Genomic DNA, 10,729 nt, shown 5'->3' on the forward strand with positions numbered 1-10,729 from the left:
ACTGTCTGTAGGTCCAACAGAACACATTAAAACACACCACCACCACTAATCTAACTGTCTGTAGGTCCAACAGAACACATTAAAACACACCACTACTACTAATCTAACTGTCTGTAGGTCCAACAGAACACATTAAAACACACAACTACTACTAATCTAACTGTCTGTAGGTCCAACAGAACACATTAAAAACACACCACCACCACTAATCTAACTGTCTGTAGGTCCAACAGAACACATTAAAACACACCACCACTACTAATCTAACTGTCTGTAGGTCCAACAGAACACATTAAAAACACACCACCACCACTAATCTAACTGTCTGTAGGTCCAACAGAACACATTAAAACACACCACTACTACTAATCTAACTGTCTGTAGGTCCAACAGAACACATTAAAACACACCACTACTACTAATCTAACTGTCTGTAGGTCCAACAGAACACATTAAAACACACCATTACTACTAATCTAACTGTCTGTAGGTCCAACAGAACACATTAAAACACACCACTACTACTAATCTAACTGTCTGTAGGTCCAACAGAACACATTAAAACAAACCACTACTACTAATCTAATTGTAGGAATGATTCCAGAGGAAAACACATGATGAAACATTGCTATGACTCACCTTTGAATGTGTTGGTCATCTATCTGACACAGGGTCACTGAGGAGGAGGAGGAAACCACAAACCCAGGATAGAGGGGTTCAGTGAATGTGGTGTGTTCTGTGTAAAGGTGTGTCAGTGTACCAGAGGAGGACACACTATAGAAGGACAAAGTACCAGCTGGCCAGTCCAGATACACTCCAACTCTGTTAGAAACAGGACCAGGGATGGATCTGCCGACTCCAGCATGGTAAAAGTTATATCCACTGTCATAGCAGACTAAACACCAGGACTTCCTATTGAGTCCAATCCAATTGTCCTCCATATCTCCCTTCCTCTTCATTCCTTTGTACACCACACCAATGAGAGCCCCGTCACCATCCTTCTCCACCTCCCAGTAATAACGAGATCCAGATAAGCCTTCTCTGCAGAGAACTTGGGGATGATGGTCAAATCTGTCTGGATGGTCTTCATAATGCTGCTTCTCCTCCACCCGTTTCACCTTCCTGTTCCCCTCAGACAGTATCAGGTTTGGGTTTGCTGTATTTGGGTCCAGGGTGAGATGACAGGCATCTGTAGACAAAAGGAGAGTTTAATCAAACCACATCTTCATATAAAATGTTGTTTTGTAGGTAGAGAACAAGTATTGATTAGTTACTATGTTACTGTAGTTCTGAATATGTAGTTAATTAGGATTGAAGAGACTCACATTTCCTCAGCCCTGATTTCAGCCTGAACTCTCCACCATGATCCACACTGTAGGAGAAACAGGTTATTGACTGACAAAGACCAAATAAAGCAGTCAACATTTAAACCATATTGTTGTGTTCTGGTGCACTATCCAAGTTCATTACTAGAGAAATACAGGTATTCTACCCTACCTACTGCATACAGAACAGAGTACAATTCATTACTAGATACATACAGGTATTCTATCCTACCTAATGCATACAGAACAGAGTACAATTCATTACTAGAGACATACAGGTATTCTAACCTACCTACTACATACAGAACAGAGTACAATTCCAACAGGATATCAGAGATGCAGAAGAAGAGTATTCATGTGGTGATGATGTATGCTGTGTTGGAGTGCTAAGCCTGCTGGGTAAACGTCCCCTGTATTCTACCATCATGTCCTCATGTTACTGAACCTACTACACTACATAGGACACAACCACTGCTCACACTATTAGGACATCTATTCTGACTTACTTCAGCTTCATCAGTTTATCTGTGGGATCCACCAGAGCAGCTGAAAGCAGTCCCCCTGCAGAGTCTCCTGGGTGATTGTAGCTCAGGTCCAGCTCTTTCAGGTGGGAGGGGTTTGACCTCAGAGCTGAAGACAGAGCAGCACAGCCCTCCTCTGTGACCAGACAGCCAGACAGCCTACAGAGAGACACAACAGCTGTCTAGGTTGGTGGACTGGTGTCAATCATCTTGTAGGACACTCATACATTTGTCCATGACACAAACATTGTGATGAAACATCAGATGTTCAGAGTATTTGTTTTACTAAGCTCAGTACCGACCTGACTGAAACAGCTGTACATACCCCAGTGTGTGTAGTTTACAGTCTGGATCCTCCAGTCCAGCAGAGGGCAGTGTAACTCAGCTCAGAACCGACCTGACTGAAACAGCTGTACATACCCCAGTGTGTGTAGTTTACAGTCTGGATCCTCCAGTCCAGCAGAGGGCAGTGTAACTCAGCTCAGTACCGACCTGACTGAAACAGCTGTACTTACCCCAGTGTGTGTAGTTTACAGTCTGGATCCTCCAGTCCAGCAGAGGGCAGTGTAACTCAGCTCAGTACCGACCTGACTGAAACAGCTGTACTTACCCCAGTGTGTGTAGTTTACAGTCTGGATCCTCCAGTCCAGCAGACAGCAGTGTAACTCCTGAGTCCTGCAGGTCATTGTCTCTCAGCTCCAGTTGTTTCAGTTGTGAGTTGGGTGAACTCAGGACTGAGGCCAGATCCGAACAGCAACCCTCTGTCAGACCACACTGACCTAGACTAGAGGACAGAAGAGCACATGATTAACAAATGTTTAAAACATCCACATAATAACTCATACTGAAGATAGTTAACTCACACAAGTGTCTGTATGTTGCAGAGTGGACTGGTTAGTCCAACACAGAGCAGCTCCACTCCTCTGTCTCCCAGGTCATTGTATCTGAGGTCCAGTTCTCTCAGGGGGGAGTTTGGTGTCTGCAGAGCTGAAGCCAGAGTCTCACAGGATTCATATGTGAGTTTACAGCCAGCCAGTCTGGAGAGAGGAGATATGTTGATACACTGTTAAATATGCAAAGCTTTAACAATAATGAGATGCATTAAGATAATAACAGAAGGACACATGATTAACCAATGTTAAAAACATACTAACTCACTCAAGATATTTACCTTAGTTTTATATATGTTATGTATGTTTCTGGATATGTCCCAAAATGTTAAAATAATGTTAAAAACATACACATACTAACTATACTGAACAGAAATATAAACCCAACATGTAAAGTGTAGGTCCCACGTTTCATGAGCTGCAATAAAATATCCCAGATATGTTCCATACGCACAAAAGCTTAGTTCTCTCAAATGTTGTGCATAAATTTGTTTAGATCCCTGTTAGTGAGCATTTCCCCTTTGTTAAGATAATCCATTTTCTTAAGATAATCCATTCACCTGACAGGTGTGGTATATCAAGAAGCTGATTAAACTGCATGATCATTACACAGGTGCACCTTGTGCTGGGGACAATAAAAGGCCACTCTGAAATGTACAGTTTTGTCACACAACACAATGCCACAGATGTGTCAAGTTTTGAGGGAGCGTGCAATTGGCATGATGACTGCAGGAATGTCCACCAGAGCTGTTGCTAGATAATTTTATGTTAATTTCTCTTCCATAAACCGCCTCCAACATCGTTTTAGAGAATTTGGCAGTACATCCTACCGGCCTCACAATCACAGACCACATGTAACCACGCCAGCCCAGGACCTCCACATCCGGCTTCTTCACCTGCAGGATGGTCTGAGACAAGCCACCAGGACAGCTGATTTAACTGTGGGTTTACACAACCGAATATTTTCTGCACAAACTGTCAGAAACCGTCTCAGGGAAGCTCATCTGTGTGCTCGTCATCCTCACCAGGGTCTTGACCTGACTGCAGTTCGGCGTCGTAACCGACTTCTGTGGGCAAATGCTCACCTTCGATGGCCACTGGCACACTGGAGAAGTGTGCTCTTCACGGATGAATCCCGGTTTCAACTGTACCGGGAAGATGGCAGAAAGCGTGTAGGGCGTCGTGATGGCATTGTGTGGGCGAGCGGTTTGCTGATGTCAACGTTGTGAACAGAGTGCCCCATGGTGGCGGTGGGGTTATGGTATGGGCCGGCATAAGCTACGGACAATGAACAAAATCACATTTTATCGATGGCAATTTGAATGCACAGAGATACCGTGACGAGATCCTGAGGCCCATTGTCGTGCCATTCAACCGCCGCCACCACCTCATGTTTCAGCATGATAATGCACGGCCCAGTGTCGCAAGGATCTGTATACAATTCCTGGAAGCTGAAAATGTCCCAGTTCTTCCATGGACTGCATACTCACCAGACATGCATGTTTGGGATGCTCTGGATCGACGTGTACGACAGCGTCTTCCAGTTCCCGGCAGTTTCCAGCAACTTCGCACAGCCATTGAAGAGGAGTGGGACAACATTCCACAGGCCACAATCAACAGCCTGATCAACTCTATGCGAAGGAGATGTGTCGCGCTGCATGAGGCAAATGGTGGTCACACCAGATACGGACTGGTTTTCTGATACACACCCATACTTATTTTTTTAAAGGTATCTGTGACCAACAGATGCATATCTGAATTCCCATTTATGTGAAATCCATAGATTAGGGCCTAATGAATTTATTTCAATTGACTGATTTCCTCATATGAACTGTAACTCAGTAAAACCTTTCAAATTGTTGCATGTTGCATTTATATTTTTGTTCAGTATACAGTACATACATAATATATAAACACACACAGTGGATAATGAAGATATTTAACTCACACTAGTGTCTGTATTTTGCAGAGTGGACTGGTTAGTCCAACACAGAGCAGCTCCACTCCTCTGTCTCCCAGGTCATTGCAGCTGAGGTCCAGTTCTCTCAGGGGGGAGTTTGGTGTCTGCAGAGCTGAAGCCAGAGTTTCACAGGATTCATATGTGAGTTCACAGCGATCCAGTCTGGAGAGAGGAGATATGTTGATACACTGTTAAATATGCAAAGCTTTAAGAATAATGAGATGCATTAATACAATAACAGAAGGACACATGATTAATCAATGTTAAAAACATACTAACTCACTCAAGATATTTACCTTAGTTTTATATATGTAATGTATGTTTCTGGATATGTCCCAAAATGTTAAAATAATGTTAAAAACATACACATACTAACTATACTGAACGAAAATATAAACCCAACATGTAAAGTGTTGGTCCCACGTTTCATGAGCTGAAATAAAAGATCACAGAAATGTTCCATACGCACAAAAGCTTATTTCTCTCAAATGTTGTGCATAAATTTGTTTAGATCCCTGTTAGTGAGCATTTCTCCTTTGTTAAGATAATCCATCCACCTGACAGGTGTGGTATATCAAGAAGGTGATTAAACAGCATGATCATTACACAGGTGCACCTTGTGCTGGGGACGATAAAAGGCCACTCTGAAATGTACAGTTTTGTCACACAACACAATGCCACAGATGTGTCAAGTTTTGAGGGAGCGTGCAATTGGCATGATGACTGCAGGAATGTCCACCAGAGCTGTTGCCAGATAATTGAATGTTAATTTCTCTACCATAAACCGCCTCCAACATCGTTTTAGAGAATTTGGCAGTACATCCAACCGGCCTCACAACTGCAGACCACATGTAACCACGCCAGTCCAGGACCTCCACATCCGGCTTCTTCACCTGCAGGATGGTCTGAGACAAGCCACCAGGACAGCTGATTTAACTGTGGGTTTTCACAACCGAATAATTTCTGCACAAACTGTCAGAAACCGTCTCAGGGATGCTCATCTACGTACTCGTCATAATAATAATAATAATAATAATAATAATAATATGCCATTTAGCAGACGCTTTTATCCAAAGCGACTTACAGTCATACATTTTTGTGTATGGGTGGTCCCGGGGATCGAACCCACTACCTTGGCGTTACAAGCGCCGTGCTCTACCAGCTGAGCTACAGAGGACCACATCCTCACCAGGGTCTTGACCTGACTGCAGTTCGGCGTCGTAACCAACTTCTGTGGGCAAATGCTCACCTTCGATGGCCACTGGCACACTGGAGAAGTGTGCTCTTCACGGATGAATCCCGGTTTCAACTGTACCGGGAAGATGGCAGAAAGCGTGTATGGCGTCGTGATGGCATTGTGTGGGCGAGCGGTTTGCTGAGGTCAACGTTGTGAACAGAGTGCCCCATGGTGGCGGTGGGGTTATGGTATGGGCAGGCATAAGCTACGGACAATGAACACGATCACATTTTATCGATGGCAATTTGAATGCACAGAGATACCGTGACGAGATCCTGAGGCCCATTGTCGTGCCATTCATCTGCCGCCATCACCTCATGTTTCAGCATGATAATGCACGGCCCCATGTCGCAAGGATCTGTATACATTTCCTAGAAGCTGAAAATGTCCCAGTTCTTCCATGGACTGCATACTCACCAGACATGCATGTTTGGGATGCTCTGGATCGACGTGTACGACAGCGTCTTCCAGTTCCCGGCAGTTTCCAGCAACTTCGCACAGCCATTGAAAAGGAGTGGGACAACATTCCACAGGCCACAATCAACAGCCTGATCAACTCTATGTGAAGGAGACGTGTCGCGCTGCATGAGGCAAATGGTGGTCACACCAGATACGGACTGGTTTTCTGATACACACCCATACTTATATTTTTTAAGGTATCTGTGACCAACAGATGCATATCTGTATTCCCATTTATGTGAAATTGTCACGACCGTCTATGAAGTAGGACCAAAGCGCAGCGTTGGTAGCGAACATATTGACTTTAATGCAATACACGAGAATACAAAACAAAACACGATCATGAAGTCCTCAGTGACAACGACTGAACATAGAACAAAAACCCACAACCCCAAGGTGAACAATGACAGTTTAAATATGGCTCCCAATCAGAGATAACGAGCCGACAGCTGACACTCGTTACCACTGATTGGGAGTCACTGGACCAAACAATGAAACCACCAATAACAACCCAACTAATCCCCAAACACAACAAAAATGAACACACCCTGGCTCAATAATACAAAGTCCCGGAGCCAGAGCGTGACAGTACCCCCCCCTAAAGGCGCGGACTGCGACCGCGCCTCAAAGAACCCAAATAGGGGAGGGCTGGGTGGGTGTTGCTCCTCGGAGGTGGCTCCGGCTCTGGCTCCGGGCTTGACCACCATCCTACATCCATCCCCCCGTAATGGCCCCGGTCCGATCCAACCCAGCTGGCTGGATCCGGACTGATGACGCTCACCCCTAGCTTGGCGCGTGAGGCAGGGACGGACCGGACCTGGCTGACGATACGCATCCTCGGCTTGGTGCGTGTAGCCGGAACGGACCTCCTCAGGCTGACGACTCGCCTCCCTGGCTTGGTGCGCGTAGCAGGAATAGGCTGAACCAGGTTGACGACTCGCCCCCTTGGTTTGGTGCGAGTAGCCGGAACGAGCTGACCCAGGTTGACGACTCGCACCCTTAGCCTGGTGCGAGTGGCAGGAACAGTCCGGGTTGGGCCGGCGACGCACACCGTAGTTTTGATGCGTGGAGCAGGAACCGGCCGGGCTGGGCTGGCGACGCACCCCTTTGGCTTGGTGCGTAGAGCAGGGACAGGCCGGGCTGGGCTGGCGACGCGCACCATTGGCTTGGTGCGGGGAGCAGGGACGGGCCGGACAGGGCTGACGAAACGCACCACAGACTTGGTGCGGGGAGCAGGAACAGGTCGAGCTGGCCTAGCGACGCACACCGTTGGCTTGGTGTGGGGAGCAGGCACGGGCCGGACAGGGCCGACGAAACGCACCACAGACTTGGTGCAGGGAGCAGGAACAGACCGAGTCGGGCTGGCGGCGCGCACCACAGGCTCCATGCGAGGCACAGGAACAGACAGGACCGCACTGAGGACACACACCCCTGGCCCTACACGGGGATCAGGAACGGGCCGGACCGGACTGGTAACACACCCCAGTACCCTTCGCCGTGCCTCCACACCTTCCTTCCCCTTCGTGACCAGTGGCCCCCTTAACCTGGCGGCCTTTTCTGCCAACCTACTGCACTCCTCTACCCCGTACTCCTGCTGCCCCGACGTCGTGAGCCCCCCCCTAAAAATTTTCTGGGGGTCTCTCCTCTCCGTGGACCAGGCCTCTATAGTCCTCTCCCAACCTTCGCTCTTCTGTCTCCACCACTCGTCATCCAACTCCTGGAAACGCTGCTTGGTCTCGTTGTGGTGGGTTTTTCTGTCACGACCGTCTATGAAGTAGGACCAAAGCGCAGCGTTGGTAGCGAACATATTGACTTTAATGCAATACACGAGAATACAAAACAAAACACGATCATGAAGTCCTCAGTGACAACGACTGAACATAGAACAAAAACCCACAACCCCAAGGTGAACAATGACAGTTTAAATATGGCTCCCAATCAGAGATAACGAGCCGACAGCTGACACTCGTTACCACTGATTGGGAGTCACTGGACCAAACAATGAAACCACCAATAACAACCCAACTAATCCCCAAACACAACAAAAATGAACACACCCTGGCTCAATAATACAAAGTCCCGGAGCCAGAGCGTGACAGAAATCCAGAGATTTGGGCCTAATGAATTTATTTCAATTGACTGATTTCCTCATATGAACTGTAACTCAGTAAACCTTTCAAATTGTTGCATGTTGCATTTATATTCTTGTTCAGTATACAGTACATACATAATATATAAACACACACAGTGGATACTGAAGATATTTAACTCACACTAGTGTCTGTATGTTGCAGAGTGGACTGGTTAGTCCAACACAGAGCAGCTCCACTTTTCTGTCTCCCAGGTCATTGTAGCTGAGGTCCAGTTCTCTCAGGGGGGAGTTTGGTGTCTGCAGAGCTGAGGCCAGAGTCTCACAGGATTTATATGTGAGTTTACAGCCAGTCAGTCTGGAGAGAGGAGATAATCTTTTAGATATACAAATCCTTCAGAATAATGATACTGTATACATCAACTCAATAGCAGAACTTACAGTGCTCTCTTGCAGGTTTTCACTACCGGCAGCAACCTCTGATAACCTTCCTCTGATGTGGTGTATGTCTTCAGGTCAAACTCCTCCAGCACCTCCTCTGACATCAGTAACAGGTAGGCCAGGGCTGAACATTGGTCAGGTTTTAGTCTTGTTTCTGAAAGAGTTCCTGATCGCAGGGAGGTTTGCATGTCTTCAACTAGAGAGTTGGCACCAAGTTCATTCAGACAGTGGAACAAGTTGATGATCCTTTCTGGTGAGGATTCCCTTTTGATCTTGTCTGAAAGGTACCTGACTGTTCTCTCGACTGTTTCCTCATTGCTCTGTGTTGTACTTCCTGTCTGTGTCAGAAGGCCTCGTAACAGATTCTGATTGGACTCCAGTGAGAGGCCCAGAAGGAAGCGGAGGAACAGGTCCAGGTGTCCATTCTCACTCTTCAAGGCCTGGTCCACTGCTCTCCTGTTTAAGTCATACAACGGGTCTGACTTCATGTCTCTGTACTGTTGTGTGATGACATTTTGGAGTAGGGTTGGAGTGGCTGCTTCATCATAGTCATCGTCAGAGGAATCATCATCATCATCACTAGTGACTGCTTTGGGGGGGAAAACATTTTCCTTCTTGTCCAGACATGATTCTAAAGCATGCACTGCTGATAGAAACTCCTGAATGCTCAGATGCACAAAGCTGTAGACCTTCTCTTGGTACAGCCCAGATTCTTCTTTAAAGATCTCTGTACACAATGCTGAGTACTCTGATGCCTCTGTGACATCAAGGCCACACTCTCTCAGGTCCTCCTCATAGAAGATCAGGTTGCCCTTCTGCAGCTGTTGGAAAGCCAGCTCTGCCAGTTTCAGGATCATCTCTTTGTCTGACTGAGACAGTTCCTTTGGGTTTGTCTCTGTGGCTTTGTTGTACTTCTTGTTCTTCACAATGAATTGGATGAGTGTGAAGTGTGTGAACATCTGGGTCAGAGTTTTGGGGACTTCATCCTTCTCTGCCTCTTTCAGCATCTCAAGGACAGTGGCTGATATCCAACAGAAGACTGGCATGTGGCACATGATGTGGAGGCTCCTTGATGTCTTCATGTGTTTGATGATTTCATTGGCCAGATTCTGATCTGTGATTTTCTTCCTGAAGTACTCCTCCTTCTGTGGATCATTGAACCCTCGTACCTCTGTCACCTGGTCAACACACTCAGGAGGGATCTGATTGGCTGCTGCAGGCCGTGAGGTTATCCAGAGGAGAGCAGAGGGAAGCAGATTCCCCTTGATGAGGTTTGTCAGCAGCACGTCCACCGAGGTTGGCTTCGTGACATCACAGCACCTCTCATTGTTTTTGAAGTCTAGAGGAAGTCGACACTCATCCAGACCATCAAAAATGAAAACAGTTTTGGTTTCACCATCTTCAATGCTGTCAATCTCTTTCAGCTCTGAGAAGTAGTGGGAAAGAAGTTGCATCAGACTGTATTGGTCCTTTTTCAGGTTCAGATCACGGAAAGGAAGAGGAAACATGAAATGAACGTCCTGATTTGCTTTTCCCTCTGCCCAGTCAAGGATGACCTTCTGCACAGAGACTGTTTTTCCAATGCCAGCGATTCCTTTTGTCAGCACAGTTCTGATAGGTTTGTCTTGTCCAGCTAAAGGCTTGAAGACGTCGTTGCATTTGATTGGTGTCTCTTGTGTGATTTGTTTCTTGGATGCCATCTCTATCTGTCTCACCTCATGTTCATTATTGACCCCTCCACTTCCACCCTCTGTGATGTAGAGCTCTGTGTAGATGTCCTTTAACAGACTTTGGTTTCCATGGTTTC

The 10,729-nt window shown here is 46.5% G+C and overlaps 1 protein-coding gene across 1 annotated transcript in view; it reads right to left on the reverse strand.

Annotated features, from left to right (window-relative positions):
* Positions 1-635: 635 nt before the first annotated feature.
* LOC311125370 (uncharacterized protein) overlaps positions 636-10,729 on the reverse strand; it is a gene marked incomplete at its 3' end in the record, with an annotated part of 35,396 nt that continues 25,302 nt past the window's right edge. Inside the window, exons 6-12 of the mRNA XM_084199419.1 lie at positions 8,923-10,729; positions 8,666-8,839; positions 2,710-2,883; positions 2,457-2,630; positions 1,832-2,005; positions 1,326-1,372; positions 636-1,189 (exon numbers count right to left, since the gene is read on the reverse strand). The exon at positions 8,923-10,729 is cut by the window's right edge and continues 78 nt beyond it. Of these exons, the coding sequence (XP_084055545.1) occupies positions 636-1,189; positions 1,326-1,372; positions 1,832-2,005; positions 2,457-2,630; positions 2,710-2,883; positions 8,666-8,839; positions 8,923-10,729 (3,104 nt within the window). The remainder of the gene's footprint in view (positions 1,190-1,325; positions 1,373-1,831; positions 2,006-2,456; positions 2,631-2,709; positions 2,884-8,665; positions 8,840-8,922) is intronic.

Source organism: Coregonus lavaretus (genome assembly GCF_964263955.1).
Source record: "Coregonus lavaretus genome assembly, contig: HAP1_SCAFFOLD_558, whole genome shotgun sequence".
In the NCBI taxonomy this organism is placed as follows: Eukaryota; Metazoa; Chordata; class Actinopteri; order Salmoniformes; family Salmonidae; genus Coregonus; species Coregonus lavaretus.